Below are 17,734 nucleotides of genomic sequence, written 5' to 3'. Positions count from 1 at the left end.
TAATATAGACACTTACATCATGTGTTGCCTTCATTATAACACTTATAAAATACTTTTAATTTTTGGCGGCTCCAGACATATTTGTTGGGGGATATTTTTGGTCCATTATGGCTCTTTCAACATTTTGGGTTGCTGACCTCGGCCATAATGTTTGATAAGGTTCTTTATTTCAGGTTTTTCTTTGGGTTTCTTCTTTGTTCTCTTTTCCTTGTTTTTTTTTTTTTTTGTACTTGTTGCAAGCCCTTTTTTAATAGCCCAGGTTGAATGTCAAGGAGTTACTTCCACTCCCCCAGCAGAAGAGAGGTCCATTGTGACCTTGCCAGCAAACACGAGGCGCTATCGCGTTCCGTCCCGTAACAAAAGGCCAATCAGCCAAATGTAAAGAAGTATAAACGTATGTAAGTTATCACAAAGCTTTGTGTTTCAATGACTTCCCAACGAGTCTTTGATCTTACCAAGAAGAAGGCTTGCAAAACTCCACTGTGTAGGATGGGGAGCGACATGAAGGTGTCGGTTTCTTTGATGTATTGTAATCCACAGGGAGATGTGTTAGTGTAAGTGTGCAAGTGTGCAAGTGTGCTTATTAGGTAAGTGTGTAAGTGTGTTTATTAGGTGAGTGTGTAAGTGTGTTTACTAAGTAAGTGTGTAAGTGTGCTTATTAGGTACATGTCTAAGTGTGTAAGTGTGTTTATTAGATGAGTGTGTAAGTGTGTTTATTAGGTAAGTGTGTAAGTGTGTTTATTAGGTAAGTGTGTTTATTAGGTGAGTGTGTAAGTGTGTTTACTAGGTAAGTGTGTAAGTGTGCTTATTAGGTAAGTGTCTAAGTGTGTACGTGTGTTTATTAGATGAGTGTGTAAGTGTGTTTATTAGGTAAGTGTGTTTATTAGGTAAGTGTGTAAGTGTGTTTATTAGGGAAGTGTGTAAGTGTGTTTACTAGGTAAGTGTGTAAGTGTGCTTATTAGGTAAGTGTCTAAGTGTGTTTATTAGGTGAGTGTGTAAGTGTGTTTACTAGGTAAGTGTGTAAGTGTGCTTATTAGGTATGTGTCTAAGTGTGTAAGTGTGTTTATTAGATGAGTGTGTAAGTGTGTTTATTAGGTAAGTGTGTAAGTGTGTTTATTAGGTGAGTGTGTAAGTGTGTTTACTAGGTAAGTGTGTAAGTGTGCTCATTAGGTAAGTGTCTAAGTGTGTAAGTGTGTTTATTAGATGAGTGTGTAAGTGTGTTTATTAGGTAAGTGTGTAAGTGTGTTTATTAGGTAAGTGTGTAAGTGTACAAGCGTGTTTATTAGGTGAGTGTGTAAGTGTGTTTACTAGGTAAGTGTGTAAGTGTGCTTATTAGGTAAGTGTCTAAGTGTGTAAGTGTGTTTATTAGATGAGTGTGTAAGTGTGTTTATTAGGTAAGTGTGTAAGTGTGTTTATTAGGTGAGTGTGTAACTATGTTTATTGGGTGAGTGTGTAAGTGTGTAAGTGTGTTTACTAGGTGAGTGTGTAAGTGCACTTATTAGGTAAATGTGTAAGTGTGTAAGTGTGTTTATTAGGTAAGTGCGTAAACTATGTAAGTGTGTTTATTAGGTGAGTGTGTAAGTGTGTAAGTGTGTTTATTAGGTAAGTGTGTAAGTGTGTTTATTAGGTGAGTGTGTAACAATGTTTATTGGGTGAGTGTGTAAGTGTGTAAGTGTGTTTACTAGGTGAGTGTGTAAGTGCACTTATTAGGTAAATGTGTAAGTGTGTAAGTGTGTTTATTAGGTAAGTGTGTAAACTATGTAAGTGTGTTTATTAGGTGAGTGTGTAAGTGTGTAAGTGTGTTTATTAGGTAAGTGTGTAAGTGTGTTTATTAGATGAGTGTGTAAGCGTGTTTATTAGGTAAGTGTGTAAGTGTGTTTATTAGGTAAGTGTGTAATTGTGTAAGTGTGTAAGTGTGTTTATTAGGTGAGTGTGTAAGTGTGTTTATTAGGCAAGTGTGTAAGTGTGTTTACTAGGTGAGTGTGTAAGTCTGTTTTTCAGGTAAATGTGTAAGTGTGTTTATTAGGTAAGTGTGTAAAATAGGTAAGTGTGTAAGTGTGTTTATTAGGTGAGTGTGTAAGAGTGTAAGTGTGTTTATTAGGTAAGTGTGTAAGTGTGTTAATTAAGTGAGTGTGTAAGTGTGTTTATTAGGTAAGTGTGTAAGTGTAAGTGTTTAAGTGTGCTTAGTAGGTGAGTGTGTAAGTGTAAGTGTTTAAGTGTGCTTAGTAGGTGAGTGTGTAAGTGTGTTTACTAGGTAAGTGTGTAAGTGTGCTCATTAGGTAAGTGTCTAAGTGTGTAAGTGTGTTTATTAGATGAGTGTGTAAGTGTGTTTATTAGGTAAGTGTGTAAGTGAGTTTATTAGGTAAGTGTGTAAGTGTACAAGTGTGTTTATTAGGTGAGTGTGTAAGTGTGTTTGCTAGGTAAGTGTGTAAGTGTGCTTATTAGGTAAGTGTCTAAGTGTGTAAGTGTGTTTATTAGATGAGTTTGTAAGTGTGTTTATTAGGTAAGTGTGTAAGTGTGTTTATTAGGTGAGTGTGTAACTATGTTTATTGGGTGAGTGTGTAAGTGTGTAAGTGTGTTTACTAGGTGAGTGTGTAAGTGCACTTATTAGGTAAATGTGTAAGTGTGTAAGTGTGTTTATTAGGTAAGTGTGTAAACTATGTAAGTGTGTTTATTAGGTGAGTGTGTAAGTGTGTAAGTGTGTTTATTAGGTAAGTGTGTAAGTGTGTTAATTAAGTGAGTGTGTAATTGTGTTAATTAGGTGAGTGTGTAAGTGTGATTATTAGGTGAGTGTGTAAGTGTGTTTATTCGGTAACTGTGTAAGTGTGTAACTGTGTTTATTAGGTGAATGTGTACGTGTGTTTAATAGGTAAATGTGTAAGTTTGTAAGAGGGCTTATTAAGTAAGTGTGTAAGTGTGTTTATTAGGTGAGTGTGTAAGTGTGTATTAGGTAAGTGTGTTTATTAGGTAAGTGTGTTTATTAGGTAAGTGTGTAAGTGTGTTTATTAGGTGTGTGTGTAAGTGTGTTTATTAGGTGAGTGTGTAAGTGTGTTTATTAGGTAAGTGTGTAAGTGTGTTTATTAGGTAAGTGTGTACGTGTGTACGTGTATTTATTAGGTAAGTGTGTAAGCGTGTTTATTAGGTAAAGCGAGCAGACAAAAGCTGTCTTTGATGTTACCAATCAAAAGGCTTGCAAAACTCCACTGTGTAGGATGGGAAGCGACATGAAGGTGACGGTTTCTTTGATGTTTTGTAATCCACAGGAATATATTGTCTTGACCTGAGATCTACAAAACGGAGAAAAAGCAGGACATGACCCCCCTCTAGGCACCTTTTTTTTTTAACTGTTTTGTAACCAAAGGGGACGGCTGTTTACGACCCCCGTTCCCTTTAGAAACAGCCGCTGCCATGTAATCAGGGAAAGTCCAAATAAAAGAGGAGGCGTACAATCTTTCGTCAGAGCGTGGTGGAAGACTGTACAAGAGTACAGTCCAGACGTTTCTCCTCAATTGAGTTAAATGGAATTATGTCTCTGTTTACTTCCTTGCTGCTTTGTCTGTTTAATAGATGTCATCAGTGTTTGAACCTGACAGTAGGGTTGCAAAATTCCATGGGAATTAACGGGAAAGTAATGGGAACGAACATTGAATGCAACATGCTAATTAGGTGAGTGTGTAAGTGTGATTATTAGGTGAGTGTGTAAGTGTGTTTATTAGGTAAGTGTGTAAGTGTGTATATTAGGTGAGTGTGTAGGTGTGTTTATTGGGTGAGTGTGTAAGTGTGTTTATTAGGTAAGTGTGTAAGTGTGTTTATTCGGTAAGTGTGTAAGTGTGTTTACTAGGTGAGTGTGAAAGTCTGTTTATTAGGTAAGTGTGTAAGTGTGTTTATTAGGTCAGTGTGTAAATTAGGTAAGTGTGTAAGTGTGTTTATTAGGTGAGTGTGTAAGTGTGTAAGTGTGTTTATTAGGTGAGTGTGTAAGTGTGTTTATTAGGTAAGTGTGTAAGTGTGTTAATTAAGTGAGTGTGTAAGTGTGCTAATTAGTTGAGTGTGTAAGTGTGATTATTAGGTGAGTGTGTAAGTTTGTAAGTGTGCTTATTAAGTAAGTGTGTAAGTGTGTTTATTAAGTGAGTGTGTAAGTTTTTATTAGGTAAGTGTGTTTAATAGGTAAGTGTGTTTATTAGGTGAGTGTGTAAGTGTGTTTATTTGGTAACTGTGTAAGTGTGTAACTGTGTTTACTAGGTGAGTGTGTAAGTCTGTTTATTAGGTAAATGTGTAAGTATGTAAGTGTGTTTATTAGGTAAGTGTGTAAATTAGGTAAGTGTGTAAGTGTGTTTATTAGGTGAGTGTGTAAGTGTGTTTATTAGGTAAGTGTGTAAGTGTGCTAATTAGGTGAGTGTGTAAGTGTGATTATTAGGTGAGTGTGTAAGTGTGTTTATTAGGTAAGTGTGTAAGTGTGTATATTAGGTGAGTGTGTAGGTGTGTTTATTGGGTGAGTGTGTAAGTGTGTTGATCAGGTAAGTGTGTAAGTGTGTTTATTCGGTAAGTGTGTAAGTGTGTTTACTAGGTGAGTGTGAAAGTCTGTTTATTAGGTGAGTGTGTAAGTGTGTTTATTAGGTAAGTGTGTAAATTAGGTAAGTGTGTAAGTGTGTTTATTAGGTGAGTGTGTAAGTGTGATTATTAGGTGAGTGTGTAAGTGTGATTATTAGGTGAGTGTGTAAGTGTGTTTATTAGGTGAGTGTGTAAGTGTGTTTATTAGGTAAGTGTGTAAGTGTGTATATTAGGTGAGTGTGTAGGTGTGTTTATTGGGTGAGTGTGTAAGTGTGTTTATCAGGTAAGTGTGTAAGTGTGTTTATTCGGTAAGTGTGTAAGTGTGTTTACTAGGTAAGTGTGAAAGTCTGTTTATTAGGTAAATGTGTAAGTGTGTAAGTGTGTTTATTAGGTAAGAGTGTAAATTAGGTAAGTGTCTATGTGTGTTTATTAGGTAAGTGTGTAAGTGTGCTAATTAGGTGAGTGTGTAAGTGTGATTATTAGGTGAGTGTGTAAGTGTGTTTATTAGGTAAGTGTGTAAGTCTGTATATTAGGTGAGTGTGTAGGTGTGTTTATTGGGTGAGTGTGTAAGTGTGTTGATCAGGTAAGTGTGTAAGTGTGTTTATTCGGTAAGTGTGTAAGTGTGTTTACTAGGTGAGTGTGAAAGTCTGTTTATTAGGTGAGTGTGTAAGTGTGTAAGTGTGTTTATTAGGTAAGTGTGTAAATTAGGTAAGTGTCTAAGTGTGTTTATTAGGTGAGTGTGTAAGTGTGTTTATTAGGTAAGTGTGTAAGTGTGCTAATTAGGTGAGTGTGTAAGTGTGTTTATTAGGTGTGTGTTTATAAGGTAAGTGTGTAGGTGAGTGTGTAGGTGTGTTTATTGGGTGAGTGTGTAAGTGTGTTTATCAGGTAAGTGTGTAAGTGTGTTTATTCGGTAAGTGTGTAAGTGTGTTTACTAGGTGAGTGTGAAAGTCTGTTTATTAGGTAAATGTGTAAGTGTGTTTATTAGGTAAGTGTGTAAATTAGGTAAGTGTGTAAGTGTGTTTATTAGGTGAGTGTGTAAGTGTGTTTATTAGGTAAGTGTGTAAGTGTGCTAATTAGGTGAGTGTGTAAGTGTGATTATTAGGTGAGTGTGTAAGTGTGTTTATTAGGTAAGTGTGTAAGTGTGTATATTAGGTGAGTGTGTAGGTGTGTTTATTGGGTGAGTGTGTAAGTGTGTTTATTAGGTAAGTGTGTAAGTGTGTTTATTCGGTAAGTGTGTAAGTGTGTTTACTAGGTGAGTGTGAAAGTCTGTTTATTAGGTAAATGTGTAAGTGTGTTTATTAGGTAAGTGTGTAAATTAGGTAAGTGTGTAAGTGTGTTTATTAGGTGAGTGTGTAAGTGTGTAAGTGTGTTTATTAGGTGAGTGTGTAAGTGTGTTTATTAGGTAAGTGTGTAAGTGTGTTAATTAAGTGAGTGTGTAAGTGTGCTAATTAGTTGAGTGTGTAAGTGTGATTATTAGGTGAGTGTGTAAGTTTGTAAGTGTGCTTATTAAGTAAGTGTGTAAGTGTGTTTATTAAGTGAGTGTGTAAGTTTTTATTAGGTAAGTGTGTTTATTAGGTAAGTGTGTTTATTAGGTGAGTGTGTAAGTGTGTTTATTTGGTAACTGTGTAAGTGTGTAACTGTGTTTATTAGGTGAGTGTGTAAGTGTGTTTATTAGGTAAATGTGTAAGTTTGTAAGTGTGCTTATTACGTAAGTGTGTAAGTGTGTTTATTAGGTGAGTGTGTAAGTGTGTATTAGGTAAGTGTGTTTATTAGGTGAGTGTGTAAGTGTGTTTATTAGGCGAGTGTGTAAGTGTGTATTAGGTAAGTGTGTTTATTAGGTGAATGTGTAAGTGTGTTTATTAGGTAAGTGTGTAAGTGTCTTTATTAGGTAAGTTTGTAAGTGTGTTTATTAGGTAAGTGTGTACGTGTGTAAGTGTGTTTATAAGGTGAGTGTGTAAGTGTGTTTATTAGGTGAGTGTGTAAGTGTGTTTTTTAGGAAAGTGTGTAAGTGTCTTTATTAGGTAAGTGTGTAAGTGTGTTTATTAGGTAAGTGTGTACGTGTGTAAGTGTGTTTATTAGGTAAGTGTGTAAGCGTGTAAGTGTGTTTATTAGGTAAAGCGAGCAGACAAAAGCTGTCTTTGATGTTACCAATCAAAAGGCTTGCAAAACTCCACTGTGTAGGATGGGAAGCGACATGAAGGTGACGGTTTCTTTGATGTTTTGTAATCCACAGGAATATTTTGTCTTGACCTGAGATCTACAAAACGGAGAAAAAGCAGGACATGACCCCCCTCTAGGCACCTTTTCTTTGAACCGTTTTGTAACCAAAGGGGACGGCTGTTTACGACCCCCGTTCCCTTTAGAAACAGCCGCTGCCATGTAATCAGGGACACTCAGGGCGGACACTCTAACCACTAGACCACTGGGTAGGTATTAGAGAAAACAACCTGATGACCCCCCCTCCAGGCACCTTTTCTTTGAACTGTTTTGTAACCAAAGGGGACGGCTGTTTACGACCCCCGTACCCTTTAGAAACAGCCGCTGCCATGTAATCAGGGAAAGTCCAAATAAAAGAGGAGGCGTACAATCTTTCGTCAGAGCGTGGTGGAAGACTGTACAAGAGTACAGTCCAGACGTTTATCCTCAATTGAGTTAAATGGAATTCTGTCTCTGTTTACTTCCTTTCTGCTTTGTCTGTTTAATAGATGTCATCAGTGTTTGAACCTGACAGTAGGGTTGCAAAATTCCGGGAATATTCCATGGGAATTAATGGGAAATTAATGGGAACGAACATTGAATGCAACATGCTAGACCTTGCAGCATGATTATTAGCTAAAACAACCTGATTTCATGCAAATTCAGTTGAATTTCAACCCTGCACGGTGCATTCCCCCATCAGTAAAGTATTTTTAAAGACTACTCCAATTGTTGAGCTGACTATTTACATATGTGTGTGGCATTGCATTAGTCTTTTACAAGCTTCTCATCTTATTCTACAGAATAATTAAAAAAATTGTAAACATTTTCCAAACTTCCCGAGCTTAACTTCCCGTGGTAAATTTCCGGAAAGTTTCCGGAAACTTTCCACCCCTTTGCAACCCTAGCAACAAGTAAGTGAAGTTAAAAATTAAAGTACCAATGATTGTCACACACACGCACTAGGTGTGGTGAAATTTGTCCTCTGCATTTGACCCATCACCCTTGTTCACCCCCTGGGAGGTGAGGGGAGCAGTGGGCAGCAGCGTTGGCCGCGCCCGGTAATCGTTTTTGGTGATTGAACCCCCAATTCCAACCCTTGATGCTGAGTGCCAAGCAGGGAGGTAATGGCTCCCATTTTTATAGTCTTTGGTATGACTCGGCCGGGGTTTGAACTCACGACCTACCCATCTCAGGGCGGACACTCTAACCACTAATCCACTGGGTAAGTATTTGCTAAAACAACCTGATTTCATGCAAATTCAGTTGAATTTCAACCCTGCACTGTGCATTCCCCCATCAGTAAAATATTTTTAAAGACTACTCCAATTGTTTAGCTGACTATTTCTATCTGTGTGTGGCATTGCATTAGTCTTTTACAAGCTTCTCATCTTCCATCCATCCATTTGCTACCGCTTGTCCCTTTCAGGGTCACGTGGGGGTAGCTGGAGCCTATCTCAGCTGCATTCGGGCAGAAGGCGCGGGACTGGAGTACCATATTCTACGGACTAAGATGGATGGTGTCCAAATTTTGGGTGCCGACCAGGGAAGTAATGCCTCCCATTTTTCTAGTCTTTGGTATGACTCGGCCCGGGGTTTGAACTCACAACCTACCCATCTCAGGGAGGACAGGGTAGGTATTAGCTAAAACAACCTGATTTCATGCAAATTCAGTTGAATTTCAACCCTGCACGGTGCATTCCCCCATCAGTAAAATATTTTTAAAGACTACTCCAATTGTTTAGCTGACTATGTATACCTGTGTGTGGCATTGCATTAGTGTTTTACAAGCTTCTCATCTTCCATCCATCCATTTGCTACCACTTGTCCCTTTCGGGGTCACGTGGGGGTAGCTGGAGCCTATCTCAGCTGCATTCGGGCGGAAGGCACGGGACTGGAGTACCATATTCTACAGACTAAGATGGATGGTGTCCAAATTTTGGGTGCCGACCAGGGAATTAATGCCTCCCATTTTTATAGTCTTTGGTATGACTCGGCCGGGGTTTGAACTCACAACCTACCCATCTCAGGGAGGACAGGGTAGGTATTAGCTAAAACAACCTGATTTCATGCAAATTCAGTTGAATTTCAACCCTGCACTGTGCATTCCCCCATCAGTAAAGTATTTTTAAAGACTACTCCAATTGTTGAGCTGACTATTTACATCTGTGTGTGCCATTGCATTAGTCTTTTACAAGCTTCTCATCTTATTCTACAGAATAATCCAAAAAATGGTCAACATTTCCAAACTTCCCGAGCTTAACTTCCCGTGGTAAATTTCCGGAAACTTTCCACCCCTTTGCAACCCTAGCAACAAGTAAGTTAAGTTAAAAATTAAAGTACCAATGATTGTCACACACGCACTAGGTGTGGTGAAATTTGTCCTCTGCATTTGACCCATCACCCTTGTTCACCCCCTGGGAGGTGAGGGGAGCAGTGGGCAGCAGCGGTGGCCGCGCCCGGGTATCATTTTTGTTGATTTAACCCCCAATTCCAACCCTTGAAGCTGAGTGCCAAGCAGGGAGGTAATGGCTCCTAACCTACCCATCTCATCTAGACCACTGGGTAGGTATTAGAGAAAACAACCTGATGACCCCCCCTCCAGGCACCTTTTCTTTGAACTGTTTTGTAACCAAAGGGGACGGCTGTTTACGACCCCCGTTCCCTTTAGAAACAGCCGCTGCCATGTAATCAGGGACACTCAGGGCGGACACTCTAACCACTAGACCACTGGGTAGGTATTAGAGAAAACAACCTGATGACCCCCCCTCCAGGCACCTTTTCTTTGAACTGTTTTGTAACCAAAGGGGACGGCTGTTTACGACCCCCGTTCCCTTTAGAAACAGCCGCTGCCATGTAATCAGGGACACTCAGGGCGGACACTCTAACCACTAGACCACTGGGTAGGTATTAAGAGAAAACAACCTGATGACCCCCCCTCCAGGCACCTTTTCTTTGAACTGTTTTGTAACCAAAGGGGACGGCTGTTTACGACCCCCGTTCCCTTTAGAAACAGCCGCTGCCATGTAATCAGGGAAAGTCCAAATAAAAGAGGAGGCGTACAATCTTTCGTCAGAGGGTGGTGGAAGACTGTACAAGAGTACAGTCCAGACGTTTATCCTCAATTGAGTTAAATGGAATTCTGTCTCTGTTTACTTCCTTGCTGCTTTGTCTGTTTAATAGATGTCATCAGTGTTTGAACCTGACAGTAGGGTTGCAAAATTCCGGGAATATTCCATGGGAATTAATGGGAAATTAATGGGAACAAACATTGAATGCAACATGCGAGATCTTGCAGCATGATTATTAGCTAAAACAACCTGATTTCATGCAAATTCAGTTGAATTTCAACCCTGCACTGTGCATTCCCCCATCAGTAAAGTATTTTTAAAGACTACTCCAATTGTTGAGCTGACTATTTACATCTGTGTGTGGCATTGCATTAGTCTTTCTACAAGCTTCTCATCTTATTCTACAGAATAATCCAAAAAATGGTCAACATTTTCCAAACTTCGCGAGCTTAACTTCCTGTGGTAAATTTCCGGAAAGTTTCCGGAAACTTTCCACCCCTTTGAAACCCTAGCAAAAACTATGTTTAGTTAAAAATTCAAGTAGCAATGATTGACACATGCACACAAGGTGTGGTGAAATCTGTCCTCTGCATTTGACCCATCACCCTTGTTCACCCCCTGGGAGGTGAGGGGAGCAGTGGGCAGCAGCGGTGGCCGCGCCCGGGTATCATTTTTGGTGATTTAACCCCCAATTCCAACCCTTGATGCTGAGTGCCAAGCAGGGAGGGAATGGCTCCTAACCTACCCATCTCAGGGCGGACACTCTAACCACTAGACCACTGGGTAGGTATTAGAGAAAACAACCTGATGACCCCCCCCTCCAGGCACCTTTTCTTTGAACTGTTTTGTAACCAAAGGGGACGGCTGTTTATGACCCCTGTTCCCTTTAGAAACAGCCGCTGCCATGTAATCAGGGAAAGTCCAAATAAAAGAGGAGGCGTACAATATTTCGTCAGAGCGTGGTGGAAGACTGTACTAGAGTACAGTCCAGACGTTTATCCTCAATTGAGTTAAATGGAATTATGTCTTTGTTTACTTCCTTGCTGCTTTGTCTGTTTAATAGATGTCATCAGTGTTTGAACCTGACAGTAGGGTTGCAAAATTCCGGGAATATTCCATGGGAATTAACGGGAATTAATGGGAATGAACATTGAATGCAACATGCTAGACCTTGCAGCATGATTATTAGCTAAAACAACCTGATTTCATGCAAATTCAGTTGAATTTCAACCCTGCACTGTGCATTCCCCCATCAGTAAAGTATTTTTAAAGACTACTCCAATTGTTGAGCTGACTATTTACATCTGTGTGTGGCATTGCATTAGTCTTTTACAAGCTTCTCATCTTATTCTACAGAATAATCCAAAAAATGGTCAACATTTCCAAACTTCCCGAGCTTAACTTCCCGTGGTAAATTTCCGGAAACTTTCCACCCCCTTTGCAACCCTAGCAAAAAGTAAGTGAAGTTAAAAATTCAAAGTACCAATGATTGTCACACACACACTAGGTGTGGTGAAATGTGTCCTCTGCATTTGACCCATCACCCTTGTTCACCCCTTGGGAGGTGAGGGGAGCAGTGGGCAGCAGCGGTGGCCGCGCCCGGGTATCATTTTTGGTGATTTAACCTCCAAATCCAACCCTTGATGCTGAGTGCCAAGCAGGGAGGGAATGGCTCCTAACCTACCCATCTCAGGGCGGACACTCTAACCACTAGACCACTGGGTAGGTATTAGAGAAAACAACCTGATGACCCCCCCTCCAGGCACCTTTTCTTTGAACTGTTTTGTAACCAAAGGGGACGGCTGTTTACGACCCCCGCTCCCTTTAGAAACAGCCGCTGCCATGTAATCAGGGAAAGTCCAAATAAAAGAGGAGGCGTACAATCTTTCGTCAGAGCGTGGTGGAAGACTGTACAAGAGTACAGTCCAGACGTTTATCCTCAATTGAGTTAAATGGAATTCCGTCTCTGTTTACTTCCTTGCTGCTTTGTCTGTTTAATAGATGTCATCAGTGTTTGAACCTGACAGTAGGGTTGCAAAATTGCATGGGAATAAACGGGAATTAATGGGAAAGTAATGGGAACGAACATTGAATGCAACATGCGAGATCTTGCAGCATGATTATTAGCTAAAACAACCTGATTTCATGCAAATTCAGTTGAATTTCAACCCTGCACTGTGCATTCCCCCATCAGTAAAGTATTTTTAAAGACTACTCCAATTGTTGAGCTGACTATTTACATCTGTGTGTGCCATTGCATTAGTCTTTTACAAGCTTCTCATCTTATTCTACAGAATAATCCAAAAAATGGTCAACATTTCCAAACTTCCCGAGCTTAATTTCCCGTGGTAAATTTACGGAAACTTTCCACCCTCTTTGCAACCCTAGCGAAAAGCAATACCAAACTTCTACGTCAAGAAAACAAGCAAAATGTCGGATGTTTACCAGATTTTCTGCCCAAGCCTTCCGAATAATTTTTGTCCCAAAGACTGAAAGGAGGTCACTTGTCCAACAAAAGGTGAAATGAGACAAGAGAAGCAATCTTCAGTCAATGTGACATCAAAATCTCTGGGCTGCATTGTAATAAAGTTAGTGAAGTCGAAAAGGTCCGGGAGATGCACGGGAGATGAAGGGCTCCACCAAGTTACTGGGATGCAACCCGCACCACGGCTCCGGGAATAAGAAATCAATCAGAGTCAAACGCCGGAGTAAGAACCTCCCCCATAGTTCCTTGCGGTCATTTGAATGAACGCCTTTGAAAGAGCTCTCAAAGTATCAATTAGAAATATCCGGAGAAGAATGGGACTCGCCTTCAAAGGGTGGAAGTCAAATGAAAAACTGAGAGAGGTTTCTTAAAAAGGCCGGAATAGAGGGAAGCGTCCACTTGTGTCCAACAATAGAATACATTTGCTCCTCTGAAATAGTCTTCACATGCCATCGCTTGTTTTAGCCGAGGCTTTTATGAGCAAATGGAAATATTCACCATGGCAGAGAACTGCCAAAAAAAAGGCCAAAGTCCTAATGCAGAGCTGGGAAAATACTTGGACTCGGGGGCCACATTGAGAGAAACAATGTGTGCATAAATGATATAAACACATTTAGCTGTGAAAATATGCTGTGTGGGTCCATTTTTATCAGGGACACTAATACCAAAAGTCACAATGTCCCATAGAGTTCTAAAAACTGACCACCTCAAAAAAAACAGAACGGACTTTTACAGTTTTTTACTGAATGGGACACCCAAAATGTACATTAAAATAAAGAAAGTGGGATTTACAATATTAACTATGAACAATAAAACACTGAATATTAACAACATATGAACATCGCTCCTATTTTACGTGGGATTTACAATATTAACTATGAACAATAAAACACTGAATATTAACAACATGTGAACATCGCTCCTATTTTACGTGGGATTTACAATATTAACTATGAACAATAAAACACTGAATATTAACAACATATGAACATCGTTCCTCTTTTACGTGGGATTTACAATGTTAACTATGAACAATAAAACACTGAATATTAACAACATATGAACATTGTTCCTCTTTTACGTGGGATTTACAATGTTAACTATGAACAATAAAACACTGAATATTAACAACATATGAACATCGCTCCTCTTTTACGTGAGATTTACAATATTAACTATGAACAATAAAACACTGAATATTAACAACATATGAACATTGCTCCTCTTTCACGTGGGATTTACAATGTTAACTATGAACAATAAAACACTGAATATTAACAACATATGAACATCGCTCCTCTTTTACGTGAGATTTACAATATTAACTATGAACAATAAAACAGTGAATATTAACAACATATGAACATCGCTCCTCTTTAGACCAGCTCCTCGACATCTTTTACAATCAAGCAAAACACAACAAAAATTTAACAAACAGCAAAATATGAACGCAAAGGGTAATAAACACCAAATACCAAAAGTCACAATGTCCGATAGAAATCTAAAAACTGACCACCTCAAAAAAAAACGGAATGGAAGTTCACAGTTTTTTACTGAATAGGACACCCAAAATGTACAATAAAATTAAATAAGTGGGATTTACAATATTAACTATGAACAATAAAACACTGAATATTAACAACATATAAACATCGCTCCTCTTTTACGTGGGATTTACAATGTTAACTATGAACAATAAAACACTGAATATTAACAACATATGAACATCGCTCCTCTTTTACGTGGGATTTACAATGTTAACTATGAACAATAAAACACTGAATATTAACAACATATGAACATCGCTCCTCTTTTACGTGGGATTTACAATGTTAACTATGAACAATAAAACACTGAATATTAACAACATATGAACATCGCTCCTCTTTTACGTGGGCTTTACAATGTTAACTATGAACAATAAAACACTGAATATTAACAACATATGAACATCACTCCTCTTTTACATGGGATTTACAATATTAACTATGAACAATAAAACACTGAATATTAACAACATATGAACATCAGACCAGCTTCTCAACATATATATAAAATGTAACAAACAGCAAAATACTAATGCAAAGGGTAATAAACACCTACAATATGATATATTATCAATTTTACGCAGACATTTGTTGTACAAATATGATTCCGCATCTGTTTCCGACACATGTGTTTGGAGCTGGCTGCTCTGAAAACAAACCCCGCCCACTTTGCTTTCTTCCTGGTCTGAGCTGCTGTGACCTGGATTACCGTAATAACTCCTAAAACACCCAAAAGTGCAGATTTCAACTTTTGAAATCTATTAGGATTGTTTGATAATGGCTTTTTGCTGATATCCAATATTCCGATATTGTCCAACCCTTAATTACCGATACAGATATCAACCGATACCAATATATACAGTTGTGGAATTAACACATTATTATGCCTAATTTGGACAACCAGGTATGGTGACGATAAGGTCCTTTTTAAAAAATAAAATAAAATAAGATAAATAAATTAAAAACATTATTTTGAATAAAAAAGAAAGTAAAACAATATAAAAACAGTTACATAGAAACTAGTAATGAATGAAAATGAGTAAAATTAAGTGTTAAGGTTAGTGTAAATGGGGGAGGGAGGTTTTTGGGGTTGTTGCACTAATTGTAAGTGAATCTTGTGTTTTTTATGTTGATTTAATATTAAAAATAAATAAATAAATAAAGGGTACGATAATAAAAAACCCTATACCGATAATTCCCAATATTACATTTTAAAGCATTTATCTCTACTTTCTATAGTTCAAGACTGACGGTCATTTCAAATATACGCACATCATAATGGCGTATAATCTGTTTTGATGTTAAAGGAGTACAAAGATGATCTCCACAAATAACATTTGGATACGAGTCTCCTGCAGCTGGAGAGAAGACAACGAACTGGGAAAGTCGGTCACACAACATCTGCTGTGATGCAAAATACAAACTCACAAAATATCAGCAACTGAAAACTGATCTGCAAAAGGTGACTTTTCTATCGACGGCAAAGAAGATAAATCCAGGCGGCGCTCACAGAGTTACATGAACGTCTTTAATTGCCACAGAGTTGCAAACCCCGTTTCCATATGAGTTGGGAAATTGTGTTAGATGTAAATATAAACGGAATACATTTGCAAATCCTTTTCAAGCCATATTCAGTTGAATATGCTACAAAGACAACATATTTGATGTTCAAACTCATAAACTTTGCAAAAAAATAATTAACTTAGAAATTCATGGCTGCAACACGTGCCAAAGTAGTTGTGAAAGGGCATGTTCACCACTGTGTTACATGGCCTTTCCTTTTAACAACACTCAGTAAAGGTTTGGGAACTGAGGAGACACATTTTTGAAGCTTCTCAGGTGGAATTCCTTCCCATTCTTGCTTGATGTACAGCTTAAGTTGTTAAGTCTCCGTTGTGCTATTTTAGGCTTCATAATGCGCCACACATTTTCAATGAGAGACAGGTCTGGACTACAGGCAGGCCAGTCTAGTACCCGCACTCTTTTACTATGAAGCCACGTTGATGTAACACGTGGCTTGGCATTGTCTTTGTCAGAGTTTGTAGGTGCCGAACCCCAAGATGCAGAGAAGGCCTTGGAAGGCATTGTACGAGAAAACATGGTTTTAATGTTCAAAAATAAGAAAAGGAAAACACGAACCAGAAACCAGGAAGCAGGAACAGGAGTCAGGATCCAGGGAAAGCTTAACGCACACAGGTAGCAACGACAGCATACAGCAAACAACGACACGACAGGTAGGAACGACAATGATCCAGCCATGACTGGAGGAGAAGGCAGGTTTAAATAGTAGCTGGCTGATTGACAGCAGGTGTGGCCAGGTGCCAATCAGCCACAGCTGAGGGGAAGCAGCACTCAGGGAGACACTCAGGAAATGAAGACAAAATAAAAGCGCTGACAGGAAACTAAGACAAACAGAGAAAAAACTAAAACATAGTCAAACTGTCAGGGACAAGCCTGACAGTCTTGCTGGAATAAGCAGGGGCGTCCATGGTAACATTGCTATGTTGCTCCAAAACCTGTATGTACCTTTCAGCATTAATGGTGCCTTCACAGATGTGTAAGTTACCCATGTCTTGGGCACTAATACACCCCCATACCATCACACATGCTGCCTTTTACACTTTGCGCCTATAACAATCCGGATGGTTCTTTTCCTCTTTGGTCCGGAAGACACGACGTCCACAGTTTCCAAAAACAATTTGAAATGTGGACTCGTCGGACCACAGAACACTTTTCCACTTTGTATCAGTCCATCTTAGATGAGCTCAGGCCCAGCGAAGCCGACGGCGTTTCTGGGTGTTGTTGATAAACGGTTTTCGCCTTGCATAGGAGAGTTTTAACTTGCACTTACATATGTAGCGACCAACTGTAGTTACTGACAGTGGGTTTCTGAAGTGTTCCTGAGCCCGTGTGGTGATATCCTTTACACACTGATGTCGCTTGTTGATGCAGTACAGCCTGAGGGATGGAAGGTCACGGGCTTAGCTGCTTACGTGCAGTGATTTCTCCAGTTTCTCTGAACCCTTTGATGATTTTACGGAGCGTAGATGGTGAAATCCCTAAATTCCTTGCAATAGCTGGTTGATAAATGTTGTTCTTAAACAATTTGTTCAGGCATTTGTTGACAAAGTGGCGACCCTCGCCCCATCCTTGTTTGTGAACGACTGAGCATTTCATGGAATCTACTTTTATACCCAATCATGGCACCCACCTGTTCCCAATTAGCCTGCACACCTGTGGGATGTTCCAAATAAGTCTTTGATGAGCATTCCTCAACTTTATCAGTATTTATTGCCACCTTTCCCAACTTCTTTGTCACGTGTTGCTGGCATCAAATTCTAAAGTTAATGATTATTTGCAAAAAAAAAATCAAGTTTATGAGTTTGAACATCAAATATGTTGTCTTTGTAGCATATTCAACTGAATATGGGTTGAAAAGGATTTGCAAATCATTGTATTCCGTTTATATTTACATCTAACACAATTTCCCAACTCATATGGAAACGGGGTTTGTACATGAACGTCTTTAATTGCCACAAAGTTACATGAATGTCTTTAATTGCTGAGGAAGGGCGGAGGCGGAGGTGGTGGAGGTTAAAAATACCAATAATCCTGCAATAGTTTCTTCTATTTGCATATGACGTGGTATTGATCTTCTACTCGGGAATTAAGCACTGATCTGTGCTGAGATCATAACTCCTTGGGAATCTTCCCACAAAGACTTTTCTGAGGAAATCATTGGCAGTCCTGCACACTTCATGCCAGCACTGGTCTGGGAAGTCAAATGTTAGGAAGAAAGGAATTGCATTGGAACATTGTTGTGGAAAAACGATTTCAATATGTGTATCTCAATTTGTGATCCTTGTGTGCGTGTTGTGATCTGTGTG

At 39.1% G+C, this 17,734-nt stretch overlaps 1 protein-coding gene across 2 annotated transcripts in view; it reads right to left on the bottom strand.

Moving 5' to 3' along the window:
* Window positions 1–17,734, bottom strand: part of fign (fidgetin) — a 171,438-nt gene that overhangs the window by 60,396 nt on the left and 93,308 nt on the right. Inside the window, exon 1 of one of the 2 annotated variants that reach the window (XM_061970654.2) lies at window positions 15,987–16,254. The exons of the other annotated variant lie outside the window; for it this stretch is intronic. Within the exon in view, the coding sequence (XP_061826638.1) occupies window positions 15,987–16,059 (73 nt within the window). The 5' untranslated portion in view covers window positions 16,060–16,254. Of the gene's footprint in view, window positions 1–15,986; window positions 16,255–17,734 lie in introns of those variants that run through there. 2 annotated transcript variants of the gene reach the window in all.

Source organism: Nerophis lumbriciformis, linkage group LG13 (assembly GCF_033978685.3).
Source record: "Nerophis lumbriciformis linkage group LG13, RoL_Nlum_v2.1, whole genome shotgun sequence".
NCBI classification, from domain to species: domain Eukaryota; kingdom Metazoa; phylum Chordata; class Actinopteri; order Syngnathiformes; family Syngnathidae; genus Nerophis; species Nerophis lumbriciformis.
The sequence above is the reverse complement of the archived record's forward strand: the minus strand, read 5'-3'. Positions and strand labels throughout refer to the sequence as shown.